The 27,620-nt window shown below is 42.3% G+C and overlaps 1 protein-coding gene across 3 annotated transcripts; it reads left to right on the top strand.

Annotated features, from left to right (window-relative positions):
• isoc1 (isochorismatase domain containing 1) lies at window positions 1-25,575 on the top strand. Of its 3 annotated transcripts, none has more exons than XM_068030176.1 (5): window positions 1-339; window positions 6,289-6,408; window positions 9,150-9,353; window positions 18,738-18,854; window positions 23,173-23,469. In XM_068030176.1, the coding sequence occupies exons 1-5, from the start codon at window positions 91-93 to the stop codon at window positions 23,185-23,187; spliced, it is 705 nt and encodes a 234-aa protein (XP_067886277.1). In that variant the 5' UTR covers window positions 1-90; the 3' UTR covers window positions 23,188-23,469. The 3 variants fall into 3 exon arrangements, with proteins under 3 accessions (XP_067886277.1, XP_067886276.1, XP_067886274.1); XM_068030175.1 differs by having other exon boundaries at window positions 23,170-23,469; XM_068030173.1 differs by lacking the exon at window positions 23,173-23,469 and adding an exon at window positions 25,033-25,575 and having other exon boundaries at window positions 2-339.
• Window positions 25,576-27,620: the final 2,045 nt, after the last annotated feature.

Here is a 27,620-nt window from a genome sequence, read left to right as displayed (position 1 = left end):
CCTCCCATCCCTGTTTGAGAGGACGGGGTGTGGACGATGTCCCGATGCCGGGGTTAAAGTTGAGGGGGTGGATGTTTGCGCTCCAGCAACATGGCGGAAGTGCAGATCCCGGTGCTGTTCAGTTTCTCGACGTTTTCCAGAGCCTCCACGGTGCCGGCGGGCGCGGGCCATGAGCTGCTGATCCAGAAATTCCTGGCGCTTTACGGCAGCATGATCGGTGTCCACCGCAAGTTCGTGATCCAGCTGCACTCGGCCGAATGGGGCGAGTACGTCGACCTGCCCAAAGGATTTCTCGTCAATGAGAGGTGCAAACTGCGGCTGGTGTCACTACAAGTGTCGGTGAGTTCCGGCCCCGGGCAGCAGCAGCAGCACAGTGTGTGTCAGTGCAATGTGTTTGTCATGTTCCAATGAGGTACATCATATATATTGTGTGTGTGTGACTAGTGTTGATATTAATTTGCCTTAACAGGTTTATTGGATGTTGCAATCAGAGCATCTAAGACACGGAAAAAAGCCAAGTCCACACTATTCAGTGATGTCCCTGTGAAGGAGAGGTGTTGGGTGACAACTGATGTAATTAAAGCATGCAGGGAGAGATTTTTTTTGTGTGTGTTAAATATATAGAGCTTATTTCTATGCGCCTGTTATCCTATAAACACAGTAATTTAGCACTGAGAGTCCTAACCTTTTTTTGTTATATATTTAGAATAAAATATAAATGGATGTGCTAGTTATCCAGTCGATTTGACTTAAAGTCTGCAGTCATGTGCAGAGCTGGTTCGAAGTTAAACATGAATTCATTCGGATAAATATATTGTGTCACGTTTTGACTCATACTGGCCCTTATATGACTGGGGTCACAGTTGATGCTTCAACCTCTACACAAAAGAACAAATGCCAGACTTTGGTGTGATAGCTCATGGCAAGCACATAAAGTTCAAAGGAACCAAATGGTTCTCCACTCACTTACATAATTAAAGGATTACTGACATTAAAATTTTTAATTACTATGCCACTGATTCAGGATTTGTCAAAATGTATATTTTATGAATTCACAGTTAAATAAGTTTTCATTAGTTAACTTGGCTTGCAGTAGAATTGCTGATATTGTAGCCCTATTGGCAACAATGCACCAACTAAAATGTACATTTTACTTCAGATAGCATCCATCTTGCTGGGGCTTCTGCTTCTAGTGTAGGCAGACTGCATTTGTCTGACCACAAGCAAGCCCAATTTCACTGGCTGCCCATAGTGCTGTGAAAGATTCACTGTCCTTTCTCCCACTCCAGGCACAAAGTTACCAAATGGGCTGCAGATGCTCTAGAGTGATGAATATAATGTATAAAATGTATTTAAAATTTTACACATAGCATTCTACTTTATTTGTAGGGCGGCACAGTGGCGCAGTGGTTAGCACCGCAGCCTCACAGCTCCAGCGACCCAGGTTCAATTCTGGGTACTGCCTGTGTGGAGTTTGCAAGTTCTCCCTGTGTCTGCGTGGGTTTTCTCCGGGTGCTCCGGTTTCCTCCCACAGCCAAAAGACTTGCAGGTTGATAGGTAAATTGGCTATTATAAATTGCCCCTAGTATAGGTAGGTGGTAGGGAAATATAGGGACAGGTGAGGATGTGGTAGGAATATGGGATTAGTGTAGGATTAGTATAAATGGGTGGTTAATGGTCGGCACAGACTCGGTGGGCCGAAGGGCCTGTTTCAGTGCTGTATCTCTAAATCCAAAAATAATCATTTTTTGAAAATAACTTCTATATAGAAATTAGAGGCCATGTTTGTCTGGTTTCCGCTTTTAGATGTTTACTGATTTACGTGTTTAGAAATGCTTTTGATACTTTTATTGGTCTCGCCCTTGTATCTGCTCTAAGACCTGTAAAACAGACGCAGCTTAGGCGTCAGTATGTGCATCACGGTAACAGCCTCATAATAAATCTGGATCAGTAATTGGATGCTTCATTCAAAATTCAGCTTATCTAGAAAAGCAGTGAAAAGACAATATTGTTAGTTTATTGGCAATATGGATGAGGCTATTGTTCTTTTTGTGTCTGATGGGAAGATGCATTGCAGGTTATAAGAGCATTTTTAATTGTGCTGCTAGCTTGTTGTATAATTCAAAATGGATTAACCCAATGATAAATGTTTACTGTTAGTCAATCCAAAACTTCAATAATTTAGCTGATTTATTATGGGGTAGATTGAAAAGATTTATACCGCCAGAGTTATAAGGTGCAGTTGGATTAGAATTTACCACAGCAAACGTAAACTGATATATTAATATTTGACAGAATGTACATGAAACATAAAATCAATATTTAAATCTTAATGACGCACTATAAACTGTGCAACAGCCCCAACAAACAAATTTCTCTGCAGCACCTGTGGAAGAGCCTGTCACTCCAGAATTGGCCTTTATAGCCACTCCAGGCGCTGCTTCACAAACCACTGACCACCTCCAGGCGCGTATCCATTGTCTCTCGAGATAAGGAGGCCCAAAAGAAAAGAAAAAGAATAAATGTATTAATTTTTTGGCCTGGTATTTCCATTTAAAATGTGCGATTTAAATCATTTGCTTTACATTGTTAACTTCTGTGATCTGGATGGGAGAATTTTGCATTTGCAACATTTTTGTGGTGAAAATCAGCTTCATATGTTTCAAACGGCACATAGCAAGTCATCTTCCATGTCAGTATGTTAAACGATGACAGGACCGAGGATGAAATCGGCATCACGTATGACATGCAATTCTGGAAAGTGTAACAGCTGGACCAGGGAGGGTGAAGCGGAAACCTGCTGCAGCTCTTCAACCGGTATGTGAAGCATGAACGGAGAAGTGGGTAAAGAAACAAGAAAGGCACCATACAAAGAAGTGATTTCAAAAACATAGTTGTTTAATCAAACAGCTGTATAAAATGTCATGGGTAAATAAACATCTTCTATTTCAAAATCAAATATTCAATACCTTATTTTGTAAAATAAGTATAAAAATCAACAAATTAATGTGCACACAACAAAGAAAGGAATCATTGTTTCTTTAACATTTTAACTATTTTTATTCTAAAACTGTGTTTTCTATTTACAGAATTTGCATTTGATTAGCTCCAGAGCTTTAGTAAGATCTATCACTCAAAGTATCCATCGCCAGATATCTAACATAATCCAACGATGACTTGGTTACTGACTTCAAAACTCTTTCAAACTGACTTTCAGATCAAAGGAACACTGCAGCAATATTTTGAAGCTGCAAGTAGGAGCATTGTGACAAATGTGATCATGAGAGTAGTAATGGAGCCAGCATTCTCCTCCACTTGTGCCCAGGCAAATTGTATGATGTCCAACGTATTGTTGTGCCACTGTTCTGGATGATATCACATAGTACAGTGTCATTAACATTTTAAATGACTTGTTGTATCTCCCCATTGTCCTGCTCTTGTGCTTTGGTGATGGTGCAGTGAATGACCAGCAGGTCCACTGTGCCTGATGTCCTCTTTTATCTTTTTTGATAGACTCTTCAACTTGCATGACACAATTTGGTCTGTCTTCCATGGAAAATCCTGCCACAGATGTGAAGACCTTCTGTAGTTCAAGAATGTAATGTGAGATCTGCAAACATGCTTGTTTGTCTTTGGAGGTGGCGTTGAGCTCCCCCTGTTCCCAGGTTTCTATTTAATTATCATAATCAATATCCGTATAACTCCAGAGAATAAGATGTGGAATAGTCATTTGTGGAGACTTGAAAGAATGACTGTATTAATTAACTTTGGATTCTGCAAAGACTGCAGCATTTGCAATACAATGCTCCCAGAAGATGACCTATACATAATTAATTTCCTTCAAGCATGTCAAGTGATTACAGATGTAGGCAGTATATAGTGAGGGGTTTTTATATAACTAAACAATGTTGGTAAGCTATTATAGTTCTTAGTAACCTTAAAAAAATATGATGCATAACAGTACCAGATTCTGGGATTATGCTGATTTTTGTTTGAGAATTTGTTTTGGATTGGGGAGGAGAAAGGTGTATTCTCTTTCTACATTTCTAACAGTTTAAAATGTTTATGTTGCATCAAACCACATGCTTTAAATAATTGTGGCTTCTGCATTTCTAGTAACTTGATTTTTTTTCCAATTATGTTTATCCAGGTCTTCCTATAGTCAGCTGATGCAGACACATATGCTTTTTGCTTTCAACGAACAAATCTTGAATTTTATATGTTTCACCAATGCAAACAATTCAGTTTTATAGAATGTGCCTGTTAGCCACTATTTCTCCCTGGAGCATTATAGGTCTCACTTTCGTTTGTACAATAATGAACCTGAATAATTTGAATTAATTTCCTTCTGAATGCCTTACACTCAGTGGTAAGTTAAGAAGCAATGGACCAGAATACTCGGCTTCTTGGCAGTAGATGTGTATAATTATCTGCCATAGTGCTTTCAAGCCCAGTGATCCAAATGTAAAATGAGTCGTTCTTTTATGTATACTTTTCCTGAATAGTATTCATGTAAAATTCATCATTGCAATTTTACAAAATCAGAATAGTAAGTATAAAAAAAGAAACTATTTATGATTTTCATGCAAAAGGCAGACAGAGGAAGTGCTTCACCATAATGATTATCATTTATATTACTTTTAATGTTCAAAGAATAGATGAGAAAATGTTGGAGATTATTTGATCTCTCGGCATTGAACTGAATCTCATGAAACAAGCTTGTTAAATTTTATTGAAAAAATAGAAAATTGATACCAAATCTAATATTGTCAAGGAAAGTTATAGAGTCATAGAGAGATACAGCACTGAAACAGGCCCTTTCGCCCACCGAGTCTGTGCTGACCATCAACCACTCATTTGTACTAATCCTACATTAATCCCATATTCCCTACCACATCCCCTTAATTCTCCTACCACCTACCTACACTAGGGGCAATTTACAATGGCCAATTTACCGATCAACCTGCAGGTCTTTGGCTGTGGGAGGAAATCGGAGCACCCGGCGGAAACCCACACGGTCATAGGGAGAACTTGCAAACTCCACACAGGCAGTACCCAGAACCGAACCTGGGTTGCTGGAGCTGTGAGGCTGCAGTGCTAACCACTGCGTCGCCCCGTTAATTTAAGAAATTCATCAATGATGTATTGATGGTACAACAGGGAGTGTTTTTGGTATTTTGCAATTGCTATTACTGATAGATTACATTTTCATTTAACTATTAAAGGGCCTTAAGTTTTTTTTTCCCCTATTCAAGGTGAGGGATGCAAGTGTTGGGGAATGAAACCCTTCCCATTTGAGGCACTCAGTGTAAACAGCTAATGGCTACTGATCAGTACCAACAGCATTCTGTCATTCACATCTCCCCGAGACACATCTTTTTGTTTCTTTACTTGTCCCGTTACCGCTCCCTTTGGCCTTGCACCATGAACCTTTTGTCATTTAATCTCTCCTGCCCTCCACCTTAGATTTCCTTTTGTTCTTTTTCCCACCTTCCCCCTTTTCCCTTGCTTAAAACCTATTATATCTTTAACTTTTCCCAGTTCTAATGAAAGGTCACTGACCTGAAACTTTAAGTCTCTCTCTCTGTCTCTCTCCACAGATGCTGCCTGACCTGTTGAGTATTTCCAGCATTTTCTATTTTTATACTAGATAAATCTCCCCTTATTTGACCCAACGAGATGCAGAACCTGTAACCTCAGAAGAACAATCCCCAATGCATTTTGAATAGAACATAAAATAAGGCTGCCAAACTAATCTCACAAAGTTCCCTTGCATCCAAGAATAAAAGACTGTCAACCATTTAGTCTGAGCTGAACACAACTTCAAGTCCCAAGCAATAGGAGATCTATATTGCCCAATATCCTTGCTTGAAAATAATTTTACCACAACTTTGTATTTAGTGAGTTTGCAAATTAATTTCAAATGAGTACAGTACTGTATTTTAGGACTGAATTTGGCTGATTATAGCAGTATCTGCGATTGGAAAATGTTTGAATATTCATGAAGAGAAAAGCTGTAAATGCTGATCCAGAAAAGTGCTGTCTGCTGATCCTGTGTATTGCAAGCAAAATGCTTCTGATTATTAGTAGTTAACCCTTTAAATACATTGGGCATGAGCTATCTACTCAGTGAACACCGGAGGAGAATGTGGTACATTTGTCCTGAACTGACAGTTGAGAAATTCTGTATATTGCTGGCTGTCCTGTTGCATGCCTAATGTTTGTTATCTTGAACATAAAATGAAATGGCCAATTGTGACATGATAATTTTTATATTTGTTTTACCAGATGACTTCACTCGGAAACCTTGTGGTTCCCAGCACTGTTTTTTTCTGTTGTGATATGCAGGAAAGGTTCAGGCCTGCAATCAAGTATTTTGGAGATATCATAAGTGTAGGGCAAAGGCTGGTGAGTTTTCTCAAGTTTACTATTGTTCATTCCGAAATTTGATCCAGCACTGCTGCATTGCAACAAAATGAGAAAAATCCATTTACTTTGAATAAATTCTGAACAATCACAATGACAATAATAACCTCTCCTTTTTAACTTTAAAAGTTGCTCCATTGGTTTAAATGATGTGCAATTTTATTTTCTTAAAATGGGTCGTTGGGAACAGGTTTTCATTTGAGATTTTCTGGTCACCTATCATTGCTCGTGAGATCTTGTGTGCAAATTGACTGGTGCGTTTTCTAAACTACAACAGTGACTACAATTCAAAATGTCTTTTATTAGCTTTGAGGAGCTTTGGAAACATGGGAACAGGTGTGGGCCATTTAGCCCCTCAAGTCTGTTCCACCATTCAATGAGATAATGATTGATCTGCGTTACAAGTCCATGTACCTGCCTTTGCCCATATCCCTTAGATTTTTGTTAACCAAAGATACCATCAATCACAGATTTAAAATTAACATTTGATCTAGCGTCAATTCCTGTTTGCAGAAGAGAGCTCCAAACTTCTACCACCTTTTATGTGTATAAGTGTTTCCTCATTTCACTCCTGAAAGGTCAGGCTCTAACTGTTAGACAATGCCCTCTGGTCGTAGAATCCCCAACCAGCGGAAATAGTTTCTCTCTACCCTATCTGTTCCCCTTAATATCTTGAAAACTTCAATCAAATCATGCCTTAACCATCTAAATTCCTGGGAATTCAATCCTAGTTTGTTTAATCTCTCCTTGTACTTTAATCCTTGGAGTCCAGCCTTCATTCTGGTAAATCTATACTGCAGGGCCAATATATCCTTGCAAAGGTGTAGTGCCCAGGACTGTTGACAGTGCTCCAGGTATGGTCTAAGTATAGCTAAAGCATAACTTCTACCACCTCCTCTGGCCAGCATTTCATTAACCTTAAGCCCCCAGGGCCACCTCCCGTGGACTGCACAACCACCCTCCCTCACCGGGGCCTTCCAGACTGGCCTTGGCGACCCTGCCTCACTTGCCTGTGGTCCAGGGTTCCAGCGCTGGGCCTGCGTCTGATGCCTCTACAGTACCGGCAGTGGCCACCGCTCCCAGTGGCGCTGCAAGTACTGCTGAGCTGTCAGCCCTCTGATTGGTTGGCAGCTCTTGGAGGCAGGATCCCTGTCTTAAAGAGTAAATAAAGAGAAACTTATTTTTACTGGCAGGAGGGTTAGTAACCAGAGTTTAAAGATTTAGGATTATTAGTAAGCAAACCAGAATTTTTTAATGCAGTGAGTTTTCATGCTCTGGAATGCCTAAGTGGGTGGTGGAATCAGATTCAGTAATAATTTTCCAAAATGGTATTGGATATATACGTGGAAAGGAAATGTTTGCAGGGTTTAGAGAAAGTTCCAACTCTTCTCTATTTCGATAGCTTTATCAAAGAGCTGGTACAGGCATGATGGACCACATGGCCACTTTCTGTTCTGTATGATTTATATATTTCGATGCAGCGTTTAGCTATGCACAAAACTTAGAAATATGCAGGTGTGATACAAACGTGCAGTTAATTTAGCTAGTCCCAAATTTAAAGATATTCCAATACACTACTCTGTTTCTCTGCTAATTATTTACCCAGCACGTACCAACACTGTCAGTCTCCACTTCTTCTCTGGCTGCACTATTCCAAATCTAAACTAACCTTGAAGAAAGCTGCGCAAAAAACACTAGCAATATATTTGGCGTGGATTTTACCCTTTCCTGACATCAGTTTGAATCTGATGCCAAGTCAAGGAATCTCCAGGTGTCCAGAAACAGTGGTGTCATCAATCAGGATAAGTAGCCAATCACATTGAAATATTCTCACCACCAGCAAACTGGAAGTAAAATGCACTAGTTATCATTCACTTTAAATTTTATAGAGAGTGAAATAAGTGGTTGGGACCTGCACATGGGATTAATGATAAAGCTGAAATATCATAAACTTTAAAAAAAAATTCAAAATATGTTTTTTTTATCATAATGGAGGAATTTGACATTTCACAAATGTTAAGATTAATTTTTCAGGGCAAAAAGGTTTTTTGGTAGTAATTATGAAATTAGTATGCAGTTTTAAAAACCCAGTTACACTTCATACAACAAGTTGTAGCTTTTTCAAGAGTTTTTTCCACGAGACTAATAGCGTAAAAGGCAAGTTCTTGTCAGTTCAGTGATTTTTTTTTTTCCTTGATTGCAGTTCTGGGGTTATTTCAGTAGTGCACCCTACGGAGAAGCACAGAATCACTGGCAGCAACTTCTGGATTTGTGCATTTAACTGTGCATCTGCGGATTCCAGAAGTTCTGTCTCTTTCAGAGGAGTAATGAGGTGAACGCCGACAGTTTCGCTGACATTACTACCTCAAAATCCGGGCCAGTGTTAGGATACAGATCACTCGAATTCTTTCAGTCATAACTGACAAATGACATTCCTCAGTGCTGCGGACTGGGAGTATTAATCTTTAACATCTATACTTTATCGTTCTGTCGCACTTTCAGCTTCACACGTAGAAGTCTAGATATAGTTTCCATATTTTTCATGATGCCGAGAGTACTCCTTTATATTTTTAGGGTTTGGGTGTCTTAGTAATGTATGATTCATAGTGTTATTACGAAACAATATTTAAATATGTTATTGTGTTATTTACTTTGTGTGTGTGTGTGTGTGTGTATAAAATATATGTATATATTTTTCTACATTATTTTAAATACACTTCCAGATTCAGGGTGCCCACATTTTGGGAATTCCTGTTATTGTCACTGAACAATATCCAAAAGGACTTGGGAATACTGTAGCAGAAATTGATGTAACAACAGCCAAGATGGTCGTACCTAAAACTAAATTTTCAATGGTTGTACCAGAGGTGGAAGAGGCTCTTAATGAAATGCCAGGAGTTCAAAGTGTTGTGTTGTTTGGAGTTGAGGTATGTAGATATCTGGTTTTTATATATATTTTACCCTTTATTTGCCATATTTTCTTTGTGCCAAGGTACACAATTAGCATTTTATTTTCTAATTATTTCCTTTTTTTGTGATAAGCATCTTACCTCTACTATTTGTGTTCTGGTCTGGATGAGATCAGAACCACGTGGTCTATTGAGTCTCAAACAGCCTGTGGTTGAGAGTGTGTTTGTGTGTTAAATCTTTTTTATTTTAAACTGGCTCTTGCTCTTTATGTTCCTTTATGTCATATATCATTTTCTTATCAAGAGCTGCAGACAACCACTTTCCAAGACTCTGGCCAATCTTATGTTTTCCAAGTCTCTGGGTGGCATTCAAGTCTAGGACTGGATTAATCCATCTGTAACCCTCAATGTACAACAATCTTCAGCCAGAAGTGCCGAGTTGATGATCCATCTCGGCCTCCTCCTGAAGTCCCCAGCATCACAGATGCCAGACTTCAGCCAATTCGATTCACTCCGCGTGATATCAAGAAACGACTGAAGGCACTAGATACTGCAGAAGCTATGGGCCCTGATAATTTTCCGGCAATAGTACTGAAGACCTGTGCTCCAGAACTTTGCGCGCCCCTAGCCAAGCTGTTCCAGTACAGCTATAACACTGGGCATCTACCCTGCAATGTGGAAAATTGCCCAGGTTTGTCCTGTACAAAAAAAGCAGGACAAGTCCAACCCAGCCAATTACTGCCCCATCAGCCTACTCTCAATCATCAGTAAAGTGATGGAAGGTGTCATCAACAGTGCCATCAAGCAGCACTTGCTTAGCAATAACCTGCTCAGTGATGCTCAGTTTGGGTTCCACCAGGACCACTCAGCTCCTGACCTCATTACAGCCTTGCTTCAAACATGGACAAAAGAGCTGAACTCGAGGTGAGGTGAGAGTGACTGCCCTTGACATCAAAACAGCATTTGACCGAGTATGGCATCAAGGAACCCTAGCAAAACTGAGGTCAATGGGAATCGGGGAAAACCCTCCGCTGGCTGGAGTCATACCTAGCGCAAAGGAAGATGGTTGTGGTTGTTGGAGGTCAATCATCTGAGCTCTAGGACATCACTGCAGGAGTTCATCAGGGTAGTGTCCTAGGTCCAACCATCTTCAACTGCTTCATCAACGACGTTCCTTCAATCATAAGGTCAGAAGTGGGGATGTTCGCTGATGATTGCACAATGTTCAGCACCATTCGTGACTCCTCAGATACTGAAGCTGTCCGTGTAGAAATGCAGCAAGACCTGGACAATATCCAGGTTTGGGCTGATAAGTGGCAAGTAACATGCGCGCCACACAAGTGCCAGGCACTGGCCATCTCCAACAAGAGAGAATCTAACCATCTCCACTTGACATTCAACGGCATTACCATTGCTGAATCCCCCACTATCAACATCCTAGGGGCTACCATTGACCAGAAACTGAACTGGAGTCCATCTTTCTTTGGCCTCCTTATCTCGAGAGACAATGGGTAGGCGCCTGGAGGTGGTCAGTGGTTTGTGAAGCAGCGCCTGGAGTGGCTATAAAGGCCAATTCTAGAGTGGCAGGCTCTTCCACAGGTGCTGCAGAGAAAATTGTTTGTCGGGGCTGTTACACAGTTGGCTCTCCCCTTAAGCCTCTGTCTTTTTTCCTGCCAACTACTAAGTCTCTTCGACTCGCCACACTTTAGCCCTGTCTTTATGGCTGCCCGCCAGCTCTGGCGAACGCTGGCAACTGACTCCCACGACTTGTGATCAATGTCACAGGATTTCATGTCGCGTTTGCAGACGTCTTTAAAGCGGAGATATGGACGGCTGGTGGGTCTGATACCAGTGGCGAGCTCGCTGTACAATGTGTCTTTGGGGATCCTGCCATCTTCCATGCGGCTCACATGGCCAAGCCATCTCAAGCGCCGCTGACTCAGCAGAGTGTATAAGCTGGGGATGTTGGCCGCCTCGAGGACTTCTGTGTTGGAGATACGGTCCTGCCACCTGATGCCAAGTATTCTCCGGAGGCAGCGAAGATGGAATGAATTGAGACGTCGTTCTTGGCTGACATACGTTGTCCAGGCCTCGCTGCCATAGAGCAAGGTACTGAGGACAAAGGCCTGATACACTCGGACTTTTGTGTTCTGGTTTTGTGAACTGGAGTAGCCATATAAATACCGTGGCTACACAAGCAGGTCAGAGGCTAGGAATCCTGCGGCGAGTAACTCACCTCCTGACTCCCCAAAGCTTGTCCACCATCTACAAGGCAAAGTCAGGAGTGTGATGGAATACTCTCCACTTGCCTGGATGGGTGCATCTCCAACAACACTCAAGAAGCTCGACACCATCCAGCACAAAACAGCCCGCTTGATTGGCACCCCGTCCACAAACATTCACAGTGGCAGCAGTGTGTACCATCTACAAGATGCACTGCACCAAGGCTGCTTAGACAGCACCTTCCAAACCCGCGACCTCTACCAACTAGAAGGACAAGGGCAGCAAAGCATGGGAACACCACCACCTGCAAATTCCCATCCAAGTCACACACCATCCTGACTTGGAACTATATCGCCGTTCCTTCACTCTCGCTGGGTCAAAATCTTGGAATTCCCTTCCTAACAGCACTGTGGGTGTACCAACCCCAAATGGACAGCAGTGGTTCAAGAAGGCAGCTCACCACCTTCTCGAGGGCAATTCGGGATGGGTAATAAATGCTGGCCTGCCCAGCGACGCGCACATCCCATGAATGAATAAAAAAAAAAACTTGACTGATTCTTTGCTCTTCCTTGTCAAGAGTCAGGAGAACAAATTGCAGTGCTGTCCCGACTGAGATCAACTTACCAAGGATTGAAAATTGAATCTGGGATTCCCTTGGGTTTAGTGTTGCACTGGATGGTGTCCTTGGCTACTGGGCTATCTGGGAACTGAATACACTGAAATTTGTAAATTAGTGGCATCTAAGGGACTTGCATCAGGTGGCCTTTATTTGCATATTTTCAAAATGGTCATCTTATGAGCAGTAAACTGGATGCACCAACGATCCCAGGATTGGTTGTATCTCCTGTGGTGTTCCTTGTTTTATTTGCCCCTTTCTGGTGTTATGCTTAATTCTAGAGTCCTGCCAGCACAATGTGATTTCAGTTTATTTTCTGTTCATTGGGTTTCCCAGTTCATTGTTGCCCAAGGTCCTTTTCTGTTGAGGGACAGAGGTCCTGATCCTGGAAGCTACTATGTTAGCAGCCTGCAAAATGCAAGGTGGCTGCTGCAGGGCCGGAGTGCTTGGAGGGGATTAATGTCCTATTCAGGGCTTACTCCCTCCCTCCTTGTGCTGCAGCTGCTAATGTTTGAAGTACTAGGGGTGAGTAGGGTGCTGTTACTAAATCGTCAGTACCTGATGTACTGGTGGAGTAGGATTGCCAATGCCAGTTGGAGCATTCTGCAGGTTTAATCTGATGTTTTGACCATGTGACATCAATCGTATGACAACAGATAATGACATCAGATCATATGAGTTCTCCAAATATTATTGGATTTACCTTATAAAGGTTGGATCCTCTGCAATATTCCCTCAAGTTGCGTGGGTGTGCAGCCGGGCACAATCAGGAATGTGCCGTGCAGGGACCAAACAAGCTGCCCACGAGCGACATTCCATTTAAGATGCACACATGTGTGACCACGCATCAGTCTTCAAGGGACTATGCAGTGCAACACGCTGGCTGCACACAGCAAACAAAGTAGAGGGTACATTGGTCTCTTGTAGTTGAGAATCTTTATTTGTGGTTGTGCGCCAGTAGCTGTTGGGTGAGAAGTTCCAAGATCCAGGCGGCCATCTGAAAGCAGATGAGGACAGGGAAAAGGGAAAAGCATTCAATCCATCTCCCCCACCCCCTCCCCCCATCAGTACTCATTCCCAGGTCTCTCTTTTCCCCAGTCTCCTCCCCACACCACTGATGATTCCAGTTCACCCATCCACGCATTCTGGGCCTGGATCCCTGACTTCCCACCCTGACCAGCAGTTCCTGGATTAGTCAGATTGGCAAGGGTAGCTTCGAGGGAGAATTTATTGAATGCATTAGAAAATGTTTTTTGGAGCAATATGTTGTGGAACCAAACAGGGAGCAGGCTATTCTAGATTTGGTGTTGTGTAATGAGGTGGGATTAATAAATGATCTCATAGTTAAGGATCCTCTAGGGAAAATTTGCAGATGACACTAAAATAGGTGGGACAGTAAGTTGCAATAAAGAAATAAGAAATCTGCAAATGGATATGGATAGGTTAGATAAATGGGCCAAAGTTTGACAGATGGATTTTAACGTGGATAAGTGTGAGGTTATCCATTTTGGTCAGAAGAATAGAAAGGTAGATTATTATCTAAATGGAGAGAAACTTCAGAGTGCTTCAGTGCAGAGGGATCTGGGTGTCCTCGTGCATGAATCACAGAAAACTAGTTTGCACATACAGCAGGTAATAAGGAAGGCAAGTGGAATTTTGGCATTTATTGCTAAAGGAATAGAGTATAAAAGTAGGGAAGTGTTACTGCAACTGTACAAGGCATTAGTGAGACCGCACCTGGAGAATTGTGTACAGTTTTGGTCCCCTTACTTGAGAAAGGATGTAGTTGCATTAGAGGGAGTTCGGAGGAGGTTCACTAGATTGATTCCAGAGATGAGGGGCTTGTGTTATGAAGAGAGATTACTCTCTGGAGTCTATAAGAATGAGAGGAGATCTAATTGAGCTATATAAGATGATTAAGGGGATTGACAAAGCAGACATATAGAGGATGTTTCCTCTTGTGGGGCAATCTAGAATGAGAGGTCATAGTTTTAGGATAAGGAGTAGCAGATTTAAAACAGAGATGAGGAGAAATTACTTCTCTCAAAGGGTTGTGAATCTGTGGAATTCACTACCCCAGAGTGCGGTGGATGCCGGGACATTGGGTAAATTTAAAGAGCAGATAAACAGATTTTTAATTAGAAATGGGTTGAAGGATTATGGAGAACTGGCAGGAAAGTGGAGTTGAAGCCAAGATGAGATCAGCCATGATCGTATTGAATGGCGGAGCAGGCTCGAGGAGCTGAATTGCCTACTCCTGCTCCTAGTTCTTATGTTCCTGACTTTTGTGTAATGGAGATCTCTACCTAGCATCCATTGTGGCAAGAAAATCCATTATTCATATGATAGTGCTGTGCAAGCATTCAATCCTAGGGAGAGAGCAGTTTGTCTGCTGCTGTGTAAGCTGGATAGAGAGATCATCATGCAAAAGCCGTTCCCTTCTCCCACAGCTGCCACACACTTGCCTGTGTGTTCGGTGTTTTAAGTTGTAAACTGACTTGGTGCATTGAAAGCTGTCTGTAGTTCATAATTTGAGAGTGTCCATGGTGTTTCAATAGGCAGTTTGTTGTATCTATTATTATGTAAGTTATTTGGGACTGTCAGTAAGTATCCTTTTTGTGGGGGAGGGGGGGTGCAGTGGTGGTGGTATCTGTACAGGTTTCAATCAACAAAGTAAAAATCCGATTAAACTATGCAGCCCATGACCATGTTGAACAAGGTTTTACTTTTCTTCCATCCCTTGGTTAAATCAAATACAGTTGAGTTTTACTACAAATATAACCACAGAAGCAAAACATTATTCACAGTCCATTTGTAGGCCAGAACTGTCACAGACATTGCTTTGCACAGAACATGATTCCACTGCACAATCCATAAATGTTTCTTTTGTTATTTGTATTTCTCTTTTTTTCCTCTCTGCATAAAAATACATTGTTTATTTTGTGCCTTTTGTTACTTGTCTTCCAGACAAGTTGTGCCAAACATAAGACCAAAATGTCAGGTGTTTTAAATACACTTTTTATGTTCCTTTTATCTTTTCTATCTGTCATCACTGGGGAAGTGTTAACTTAATAGCTTTTGAGAGATGGTGCAATAAGTCATTCTGTCCTGGGAAGGGAGTTGTTTCTGCTTGTGATCCCTATCCAGCGGACTCTTCCAGAAATAAGCATGTGAGAATTGTGTAAAGACAGCATTAAGTGTATCTGTGATCAGATTGTCAGACTTCTGAATGTTCAGTTGAGTAAGGGCTGAAGGGCAACTGCCAGGAATGGAACCATGCATGAACTGTCTTTAGCATAGGAGAGGCGAAAATAGAAAGCAAAGACAAAAAGCTTTTGAAAGCCCAGATTGCACTTCTGAAAGAAAATTGTATTCTCGGGATATCCTGTGAAAGCTCAATTGCTGAATATAACACATTCTAACAATCTTCATTTATGTTTAATAAAACATACAACTTGTGCAGTCACTGGTATTAGTGGAACCTCGTGTTCATTTATGAGACTTTTGAATGGTGCTCTTGTGACCCCTGCTTAATGCATTGCAGAATAATAGCTCATTGATAGGTATCTTGATGACCTTTCTAAGAAAAAAAAATTCAACGGTCAATTTTGCTTTTATTACATGGAATTCCTGTATTTTACAAGTGTTTTGAGGATTGGATCCCATGATTTTTATCCACTTTTCTGTGAAAACTGGTTTTGGGCAGCATCAGTTCATTTTGTTGTATATTTTAGTTTCAGTTGCACATCGCTGCGGCAGAAAAGAAAACGGTCGAACTCACAAGCCACGTTCTTTTCCATTTCCTGTCTGATCTAGTCTCATACCCCCTCTGAGTTCATCTTCTCCATAATATTCATCTCCTGCTCCCTTGACGTCCATTCCCATTAAACTGCTGACCGCCCAACTTCATTCCTGACTCTCGCACTAGCTAGTAAATAGTTCTCTCTCATTGGGCACAGTCCCTCTTGCTTTCAAATAGCTGCCATCACTATTTCTCCCTTTTTTGAAAAAAAAGCGTTCTTGACCCCTCTGTCCTTGCAAACTATTGCCACCATTCCAACTTCCCTGTCCTGTTCAAAGTTCTTGAACGTGTTGCCCACTCCCTCAGAACTCCTTGCTCATCTCTTCTGCAATTCAAATTTTCCATGTCACAGCATTTATAACCATCCTAATCAAAGTTCCAAATAACATTTTCTGTGACGATAGCCATCTTCCTTGATATTTATGCAATCTTTGTTACAGTTGACCATTCTATCATCCTCCAACACCTTCCCTCTATTAGCCTCGGTAAATTTTGTATTTAAAGGCAAAAAATTAAATCCAGCAGTCACTGTAATTGCTTGCACTCTTAACCATCTAATCATAGCCAGAACATCTCCATTAATAGTTTCGCTTTTCTGAAATTCCCAACAGATCTGTCCTCTTATTCTTCAGCTGCTGTATTTGCTGACCATAGACACACCAGGATTTAAAAAATACATATCTAGGAAATATTGGGACGTAAGCTTCAGACCATAAGACGTTTGAGGCAATTTTTATTTATTTCCCAGAAAAATAGTGCATCTTGTGCTCCAGCAAATATGGTATATGCAGCCCCTCGGTGACATCGTCAGCAGACATGGAATCATTTTGCACATGTACTCTAATTTACACGAGCTCTACCTCTCCGCCAACACACTCAACTCTTCCACTGCCTCAGTGGTGTCAGATGGCTTGTGATATCCAGTGTTGGATATTTAAACATTGGAAAGACTGAAGGCATTGTTTTGAACCCTTGCTGCAAATTCTGTACCCATACCACTAATTGCAGCTGCTCCTTGGTCAGTGTCTCAGGCTGAACCAGACTATTTACAGTCTTAGCGTCTTATGAACTCCAAGCTGAGCTTTCGAATCAATTCACTTCACCAGCACAGGTCCCGCCCCCCACCTTCCTATGTCCGTCTCGGTAACCCTGCCTATCTCCACACCTGCCTCAGCCCATTTTCCACTGAAACTCTCATCCGTGCCTTTGTTGGCTCCAGACATGACTATTTCAGTCCTTTTCTGGCCAGACTCTCACTTCCACTCTCTGTAAACTTCGTCTCATCCAATACTGCCTTTATGCCTATATCCTGTCCTGCACCCATTATCCCTATCCATGCTGATCCGTACTGGTTGCCAGTCTCCCAAAACCTCAAATTTAATTTAACATTGTCAGTCTTTGTTTAAATCCATTCCTGGGCTCGACAGTGCATTGAACTCTCCATTCCTCTGACTCTGGTCTTTTGTGTGTCTCCTCACCACATCATGGCAACTGTGTCTTCAGCTATCAAGGCCGTACGCTCTGGAATTCCTTCCCTAAACCGTTCCACCTCACTCACTCTCCTTTTAAAGCACTCTATAAAACCTGCTATGTCACCCCTCTCAATATCACTTTGTCCTGGTGTCCATTTTTGTCTGATATTGCTTTAAATTGCCATGGCTCACTGGGTAGCATTCTCGCCTCGAACTCAAAACCTTTTGACTCAAAGTCCTACACCAGGGCTTGAGCACAAAAATCCAGACTGGCACCCCAGTGCAGTACTCAGGCTGTACTGTTGGAGGTGCTGTCTTTTGAATGAGACATTAAACCAAGGCCTTATCTGTCTGCTCGATTGGATGTACAAGATCCCATGGCACTATTTCGAAGAAGAGCAGGGTGGGGTGTGGTTATCCCCGGTGTCCTGGCCAATATTTATTCCTCAATCAACATCATAAAAACAGATTATCTGGTCATTATCACAGTGCTGTTTGTGGGAGCTTGCTGTGCGCAAATTGGCTGCTGCAATTCCTACATTACAACAGTGACTACACTTCAAAAGTACTTAATTGGCTGTAAAGTGCTTTGAGACATCCAGTGGTCGTGCAAAGCGCTATATAAATGCAAGTCTTTTTAAGACATTTTTCTATGTCAAGGGCTCTATATAAATGCAATTTGTTAGTGTTACGTTTTACAGCAGCTGCAGGAAATCCTCAGTGTCACTGGAAACAAAACGGCTGGAATAGAGTCTCCAAAATAGAACCTAGACCCTCTGCAGGCTGCAATTAGAGCTCATCAACTGGGCCAACACTAGGGAATCCAGTGCTACTGCTAGAAATTCAGTAGTAGAGGACTTTGCAGAGTTCACAAAAGGTGTCATAGTTATGAGGATAAACCTGCTGTGTCTCTTAATGTGCTCTGATCAATCACAGATCTTGCTACTGTTTGAACCTGCTGGAAGAAACCTGGGAATTACACCTTTGCAGCCACTCAGTTAAACTTGAACAACGTTTCACTCCGATTTGTGCCATATTTAGTTCAAATTATGGCTACATAAAAACTTTCTGGAGTTTGTTTTCATAATCACTAAGAACCAGATTCAGGGTATTAAATGCATGGTCCTTCACCCTTTGCTGGATTGAATTTTTGGCATTAAACACAAAAAGAAATTTCTACCCAATGATTGATTGTTCCTACCTAATCACCATCTAATCTGCAATTTCTCCACAAAATTTAGATTGACTGATGCCTTAAAAAATGTTACCCTTGTTTTTTTTTCTGATAGACTCACGTCTGTATACAACAGACCGCCCTGGATCTGATTGGAAGAGGCCTTGAAGTCCATATTGTAGCTGATGCAACTTCTTCAAGAAGCATGATGGACAGAATGTTTGCTTTGGAGGTAGGATTTTTAAAAATGATTTAAAACAAATAGTTTTAAAGAAGTTCTTACTATCAGAACTGTTTTTAGACTTTCACAGCAGTTACTGCTAGCTGCAAGACTATGTATTCCCCTACCTGACCTTGGTAGAGCTTCCGTGTCACTGTGCAGCTGCATATCGGAAGGCATGGATGAGATGGCAACAATCACATCATGAAAGCTTGTCCTTTATCTTCTGTCTTATTTGGGCAGGCTCATCAGAAATTCTGTCCAATGATGTAACATGCATACAGCCTAAGGCCTGAATGGCAGTAGACAGTTTTTTTGATGGGGCTATGCTGTAGATGGTATGTGAAATTGACCTTTGAGCGCTATCTGAAGGTTCTGCACACCGGCCCTTGACTGCTCGCTCATGCATTTGCTGCATCGCTCCTTACTTTCCGCTCTTTGTTGGGAGCATCAAGGCTGTTACGACCAAGGTTGGAGGAATGCACTGTCGTTCTCTAGTTCCACTACTCCATTGGTCACAGCATGAGGTGGCCAATGTCTCCAGTTCCATTGCAGCTTAGGCAGAATCCATGCAACATTGGAGTGCTGCAGTGGGAGCTTGGACTGAGGTCATGAGATCAAGGCTTGGTGTGCCATCATGGCTGTGGTACCAGTGCTCAAAGGGGCATGCAGGCTCTTGCAGCTGTCCAGCAATCTCTGCTCCAGCAGATTACTCAGATTGCTGAGACTCCACCCTGGGGGAGTGGCAGTGGCGCCATGGTGCAGTAGCCTACTGTCTTATCTCAGGATAACAGCATTCATGCTCCCACCACTGTCATTCTGCCAGTGCCCTTGCTGTTGCCTGTCAGCAAGCCAGCCCAGACTGTTGCCACCCATGTCGAGATGGGACAGTGGGGAGCCAGGCCCTCAAAATAATCCTGGAAAGCCATCTGCAGTCTCCCTCACTGAAAGTCAGCAGCCTTCCACCAGCTACACTGCAGTCACTTGGTAGCACTGTGAGGAGCATGAGGTAAAGGCATCTGTAAATCAGGCACTAAGGGAATGCACAAGGTTGAATAGTTCAGTTTTGTATGTATTATTGGAACTGATGTTGGATAAAGTTGTTTTTAAAAAAAAAAAAAAAAATTTTTTTTTTTTGGAGGTGCCTTTTATTGCAGGGTTTTGGCTCAGTGGATGTGATGGTCCATAGCAAAGGGATGGATAAGTGGGGAATTGTGGAGCAACAGTGACATGGTGATGATTTTAGAGGAACCTGAGTCTGATTTAACTGCTCGCTGACAGCCTGTCCAGAGTGATGGAGTCTCTGATACCTCCAACTCTTCTGCTTCTCTGGCTCTCCCTCTTCCCGAGGTCCTCACCAAAGGACTGTGCCCTTATGAGAGGCAGTTTGTGTAGCTCACAGCAGACCATCACAGATTTGGATACATGCTGCAGTGATTACTGGAGGGCTACACAGACTGCCTTTCATGAGGGCACAGTCCTTCGGTGAGAACCTCGAGAGGAAGAAGAGCCAGAGGAGCAGAAGAATTGGAGGTATCAGAGACTCCATCGCTCCGGACAGGCTGTCAGTGAGCAGTTAATCAGACTCTGGTTCCTCTAAAATCATCACCATGTCACTAATGCTCCACAATTCCCCACCTATCTATTTCTTGGGGTGTTGGGGGGAAGGACCCTCATGGTGCTGAACGTCTGTTCACCTATAAGTGTTTGAGAGGACATTAACAGGACCTACGAGGTTCAAAATGGCAGGCTGGGCACAAAATCAGCGTTAGATGCTGAGTGACTTCACAATCTGCCCATTCTGCATGTTTCTAGCACATGCATGGCAGGCACGCACTAGCGTCCTTACATGCATGGTGGGCCACGCCGGAAGTGGATCGGCTGCCATTTTCAGGACTCTGGTCTCACTGTCACATTAGTGGCACGACAGAGCCAAATTTTGTGACCCTGGTTTTCTGACCTTGCTGGGCAGGCAGAGTTGCAACTTTAGCATTTGGTGATTGGCTTCCTGCACCTTTTCCTTCATATGCTTCTACTTGCATCCACCCATGTCTTTGGCTAACTATTCATGCTGCCCCTCCATTCAATATGTAAACCTTCTGGAGTGAATGGTTTTGAGCTGATGGGTGAGTAAGGTATTTGCAGTGAAGGGGTGCTGGGTGTGTGTGCTGTTGCTACTTCACAAGAGGTTTGCTTCCTGGTGAGTGCCAGGAAAGGTCAGCTCTGGAAGCCTGAGAAGATCCTGCAAAGACATAACGAGGACATTGTTAAAACAAGGAACTGAAAATAGTATTGCTGAACTGGCATGGGCAGACACTTGATACGGTACAGGTATTCTGGGAAAGCTTGCATGGCAGTCCTTCTGATAAAATGTTAGATTGCAGTGTTCAGAAAAGAGCCTTGGGATGCAAACTCTGCACTGGAATTCACCTACCTGGTTCCCCATCTTCCTGGCTTTTGATGGCCCTATTTTGAGGTGAAGATAAGTTGGAGACGAAAAGTCTGGGGAAGGCCTTTGACTTTGTTTGATTATAGCTCACACCCATCTTTAACACTGTATAAAACACTAGTTTGACTTCAGTTGGAGTATTGTGTCCACTTCTAGGCACGACACTTTCAGAAGAATGTTAAGGCATTAGAGAGGATGTGGAAAAGATTCACGAGTGGTTCTAGGGTGAGGAACTTCAGTTATGTGGATAGGCTGGAGAAGCTGGGGCTGTTCTCCTTGGCGGAGATTTGATAGGGGTGTTCAAAATCATGAGGGGTCTGAACAGAGTTGATGGGGAGAAACTGTTCCCATTGCCTGAAGGATCCTGAACTAGAGGACACACGATTTAAGGTGATTGGCAAAAGAAGCACCAGCAGCATGAGGAAAAATATTTTTACGCAGCAAGTGATTAGGATCCGGAATGCACTTTGAGAGTGTGCTGGAGGTAGATTCAGTTGAGGCTTTCAAAAGTGAACTGGATAATTATCTAAAGAAAAAATTTGCAGAGCTATGGGGAAAGGGTGGAGAAGTGGCACTAGATGAGTTGCTCTTGCAGAGAGCCCACACAAGCACAATAGGCTGACTGGCCTCCTGTGCTGTAACCATTCTATGATTCTTCACCAGCAGAGAGTTCCATCTCCTGATGGTAGAAATATTGCCAACTGCCCACCTTGCATATTGAATGGCTCTCAAAGAGGAAACTGGGCGAAGGTTACAGCAAAGTTCAGGCAGTAGGTGAAAGTTCAAGCTCGAAGCTCCTTGGTTGTATCTAGAAAAAATCAGCCCATAATTTATCTTGCCCTTTATTCTTGATGCTCATGTTCAAGAATAGTGTAAAATGTGCCCAGCATTGGAGCATTTTTCTGAGTTCATGCTCTCAATGAGTAGCCTCATCCACAGCTGTGCATGTCAGAAATTCAGGCGGATGATTATCTGGCTATTAATTCTAAATGGTTGGAACATTGTGTGCAGTTGGCTTTGTGCCAGGATGACTAAGTCAGAAAATTTACTGTCGTATCTCAGTTTTGTATTTAGTGGAGGGAATCCGATATGGATAAAAATGGGAGGCCCCTTTCCTTTTATTGTAACTGCATCACACTGGCTTCCAATTAACTGATCAATGGTTTGAATCCCAATGTGCTATGAATTTTTTTTTTTTAAATGTTTCCCATTTTGCCCACTTTGTTCCTCTCACCATTTCTTTCTGGTGTGTTTAAAACTGTAGATGTATTGATGAAGTTAAATATGGACTTTGCTTTTAAAAGCTTATCAAAAATCCACTTACTGTTGACCACTCACAGGATAGTGTTGAAAGTATGGAAATCTCAGTGGCATAAAATATTAACAGACGTAATAAATGCGGAATGATCCTCCAGTTTGTGCCAGTAGCTCTTTCTAGCTAAAGAATAAAAATGGTGTAGCGTTATAAAAGAGAATAATCTGAAATTTAAATAAAACCAATCTTCCATATAATTGTTTAAACCAGCCTCTAGTGATACTGTGACCTGCAGATACATATTTGTGATTCTGCAGTCAGTCCCTGTTCAAGTTTGTTGATGGGGACTGACTTTTTCCCCCTGCATGCCATCCACAAATGTACCTGACTTGATGTTTCATAATATTTTAATCCTTTGTCATAGTGCTAATTTAAATTTCTATCAGTTACTCCTTGACTCATTAAATCTAAATATATTTTAAAATTGATGCATCAGGAAGGAACAGAATTAAAATGTGTCCCTGTTACTAATGCTGCATGCCAGAGTTTCTGGCATTTGTTTGTATTAATATTTATAGTGTCAGCAGCATGAGAGAATCTAACCATCTCCCCTTGACATTCAGCAGCATAACCATCAGTGAATCCCCCACTATCAACATCCTGGAGGTTAGCATTAACCAGAAACTGAACTGGACCAGCCACATAAATACTGTGGCTACAAGAGCAGGTCAGAGACTAGAAATTCTGCGGTGAGTTCCCGCCTCCTGACTCCCCAAAGCCTGTCCACCATCTACAAGGCACAAATCAGGAGTGTAATAAAAACAAGAAATACTGGAAATACTCAGCCGATCTGGCAGCATCTTTTGGAGAGAGAAGCAGAGTTAACGTTTCAGGTCAGTGACCCTTCGGGTCAGGAGTGTAATGGATGTGCCTGAATGCGCACGGCGCCAGCAACACTCAAGAAACCCAACACCATCCAGGACAAAGCAGCCCGTTTGATCACCCCATCCACCACCTTAAACGTTCACTCCACCACCAACAGCACAGTGGCTGCAGTGTGTACCATCTACAAGATGCACTGCAGCAACTCACCAAGCCTCCTTCAACAACACCTTCCAAACCCGCGACCTCTTGCACCTAGAAGGACAAGGTCAACAGATGCATGGGAACGCCACCACCTGCAAGTTCCCCTCCAAAAGCCACGCACCATCCTGACTTGAAACTATATTGCTGTTTCTTCACTGTTGCTGGGTCAAAATCCTGAAACTCCTTCCTCTGCAGCACCGTGGGAGTACCCACACCAGATGGACTGCAGCAGTTCAAAAAGGCAGCTCACCACCACCTTCTCGAGGGCAATTAGGGATGGATATTTGGCAACGACATTCACATGCCATGAAACATTAAAAAAAAGAGACTGTAATTTGGAAATTTTAGCTAGCTGTATGATTGGTTGTTTAAAGTCTTACTGCTGTAGCTACCCTCATCTTTAAAATTTCATTAGGAGGGATTTCAGTTAAAGATTACATAGAATATACAGCACAGAAACAGGTCATTTAGCCCATCAAGTCTATGCTGGTGTTTGTGCCACACGAGTCTCTTCACACTCCATCTACCTAATCTCAGCCTTTCAGCATATCTTACTAGTTCCTTTTCGATCTGTTAAATTTCATTTGCCACTTAACTGCCCAGTTTGCCAGTTCTCTGTCGTCTTGATAATATACAAAATCTTCTGAAGAGAAACGAAAGCTATTTTACATAATGTGGGAGTTACAACTGGCCTGAGTAAATGAAAACTGATTTACTAACAATATCTGATGGTTACATTTTTTTCATGCTTGGAGTGTAAATCGAATAATCAGTGGTAAATCTACAGTTATTAGAAACCAAGATGGGCCTCACCTACTCACAATTCTTGATTTGTATGTTCTCTTATCAACATTGGTGTAGAGACATTAGATAACAAATATAAGTTGCCATTGACAAACAGATTTGATCACTGAAAGTTTGAAAACTGATGCCTTATTGGGTAAATGTTACCTATGATACACTGAGTCTTCCAGAACTGGAAGATTCCAAATTCAGTCCTTGATCCATGCGATCTCAGTCTGGGCAGCAACTTGGGTGTGAAAGTTTGTCTCAAAATTTATTGTCTCTGAAGTGGGGAGAAAACAGCCGTGACTCCTGCTTCTGAGCACTGTCTAATGAACTTTGCTGGAAAGTGTGTGACTGAGTGTGGACAGGGTCAGGTATGGCTTTGAGCCTCTCAAGGTGGAATAGCTGAGGTTCACACAAAAAGCATAGCCTCTTGCATGAAGTTCTGGAGGATGGCTGGGATTGGTGAATCTGTACCCCAGCAAGAGTTATCTTAAGAGGAGAAAATTGATGGTGGGGAAAGGAACCAAAGGAAACAGGTGGATTAGTTTGCACTATTGTCATTAGTGAACTGTTTTTGAAACTTTTATTTAATCTTTTATTTATTTTTATAGCGTCTAGCCCGTACTGGGATTATAATTACCACCAGTGAAGCCATCCTTCTGCAGCTGGTTGCTGACAAGGATCATCCCCATTTTAAGGAAGTTCAAAACCTCACCAAGGCAAGTGCGCCGGAGTCCGGGCTCCTTTCCAAAGTCTGAAGCAGTAAAGGCCACAAAAAGCGTCCGGTTACATTAAGTCTGGCGCAGAAGTCATCTAAAACAACTGGAGATGCATTAAGTTTTGGCATCACCACAAGAATATCAGGCATAAGTGCTTAAAAGTGTTCCGGTACCAGCATGGTCTTTTTGTAGTCACATTTTTCTGTCTGTCTGTTATCATTGCAGGCTTTAAATACTATAGATACTGTGTTTTATGGAGTGGTATTTCTGGAAGGGTTAACAGGTGCTTATTTATTTTAAGTAAAAATTAATTGTGTAACAACTCCTGGTTTTGATTACTTGTGCACTTTGTAAATGCAACTACATTTTCTTCTGTGGAATCACTTTTGTAAATCAATTAAACTGCTTTATTTACTCTGGCCATTTGTAACACCCATGTTATGTAAAATAGCTTTAATTTTTCTTCAGAAGATTTTGTATATTATCAAGTCGTCATCAGAGAACTTGCAAACTGGGCAGTTAAGTAACAAATGAAATTTAACATAGGTAAGTGTAAGGTGATGTACTTTGGTAGGAAAAATAGAGACATCACCTACGCCTTTGAAAATAAGAAACTGAATGGGGTAAAGGAATTGGCATCTAGGGCTACAGATGAACAAATCATTAAAATATGCAGTGTGTATTGTGCATCTTATACTAAACATCAGGTGGCAGGACTATATCTCCAACACAGAAGTCCTTGAAGCGGCCAACATCCCCAGCTTATACACACTACTGAGTCAGCGGCGCTTGAGATGGCTTGGCCATGTGAGCCGCATGGAAGATGGCAGGATCCCCAAAGACACATTGTACAGCGAGCTCGCCACTGGTATCAGACCCACCGGCCGTCCATGTCTCCGTTATAAAGACGTCTGCAAACGCGACATGAAATCGTGTGACATTGATCACAAGTCGTGGGAGTCAGTTGCCAGCATTCGCCAGAGCTGGCGGGCAGCCATAAAGACAGGGCTAAATTGTGGCGAGTCGAAGAGACTTAGTAGTTGGCAGGAAAAAAGACAGAGGCGCAAGGGGAGAGCCAACTGTGCAACAGCCCCAACAAACAAATTTCTCTGCAGCACCTGTGGAAGAGCCTGTCACTCCAGAATTGGCCTTTATAGCCACTCCAGGCGCTGCTTCACAAACCACTGACCACCTCCAGGCGCGTATCCATTGTCTCTCGAGATAAGGAGGCCCAAAAGAAAAAGAATACTAAACATGAAATTTTTTTAGGTATCATTGGAGAAAGCTGAACTTGCAGTAAATATCAGCCTAAAGTCCAAGACACTAATATAAATTGCAGTTGAATCCTGTTATGTAAAGTAGATTGGGTTGAACAAAATTAAATTCATTAGAATTATAATTATTTTGGAGAGCAGATCCAATTCCAAACTTATATTCTCCAATACCTACTACTTTCTCGTTTGTTCTTAGCCTTTTCCTTCCTTCCTCATCTCAGATTTAGAAGGCGGGGAACTTATGGACTTAATTGAGACTATCCATAATTATGTCCCTTCCACCCATCTGACTCTATGCCTTGCTTCATCCCAATTTGCCCTTATCAAACTCATCTTGGTACCAAAGGACAAGGCAAGAAGTGTTGAGAAACAATGGAGGTGCCTCAAAATGCTGCTGTTCAACTACTACTGCATCCAGCTGCCATTGATTTGTGGTATGTATTACTCATTATCCCACAAACTGCTTCTTCAGTCCTTCCCCTCCCAGCTGTTTACCACCCAACTTCACTCCCTCCCTCTGCTTACTGGCATTATCAATCCTTCCTTGATCCCTCTGGTTTGTTTGGCCAGCTGCACCATCTCCATCGCCCTTGGTTTGCACTATCCAGACCTCCCTAGATTGAAACCCCTAGAGTCATTTGGCATACTGTTTGCTACCTCCCTTTCCTCCTCTGTGATATTCAGCTGTTCGAGCAAGAAATCAGCCTGAGATCCTCATAGCCTCTGGAGTCTTCTCCAATGTGGGAAGCCCTGGACCCCATATAACTCAGTCCAGACTTTTGTAGTTGCCTACCCTCAGCTAAGAAGACCCAGCCAGTGCTGCGAGGCCTTGACCTCTCCTTACCTGAACTCACTCAGTACCTAAGTCATCACTACTAAAGCATTGAATGGCATGGATGTATAAACTCACCTTTCATTACACTTGCACAATCAAAATAATCCAGCCAAGCACCAGATCACAGCTAGTTGTGTAGTCATAATATCAGAGGCCTTGCAATGTCCCATATGTGGGCATCTTTGTCCTGCATGCAATGGTAATTCTTTAATATCTGCCAGTGTCTCAGCTTCCCATTCACCAGTTGAAGGTAAAGAGCCGTTCAATCTGACAGTCGTATAGCATAATTGGGCTAGTCATCCCTTATGTGTTAACTTAGCGTCCGGATTCGTGTTGCAGGATTTTTAGCAGTGATTCCCTTGTGACTGGCA

Source organism: Heterodontus francisci, chromosome 4 (assembly GCF_036365525.1).
Source record: "Heterodontus francisci isolate sHetFra1 chromosome 4, sHetFra1.hap1, whole genome shotgun sequence".
Taxonomy (NCBI): Eukaryota; Metazoa; Chordata; class Chondrichthyes; order Heterodontiformes; family Heterodontidae; genus Heterodontus; species Heterodontus francisci.
The sequence above is the reverse complement of the archived record's forward strand: the minus strand, read 5'-3'. Positions and strand labels throughout refer to the sequence as shown.

Coding starts and splice junctions, on each gene's coding strand:
- isoc1 (XM_068030173.1), top strand. CDS start 91: ATGGCGGAAGTGCAGATCCCGGTGCTGTTCAGTTTCTCGACGTTTTCC. Junction 340..6,288: donor TGGTGTCACTACAAGTGTCG/GTGAGTTCCGGC, acceptor TTGTTTTACCAG/ATGACTTCACTCGGAAACCT. Junction 18,855..25,032: donor ACAGAATGTTTGCTTTGGAG/GTAGGATTTTTA, acceptor TTATTTTTATAG/CGTCTAGCCCGTACTGGGAT.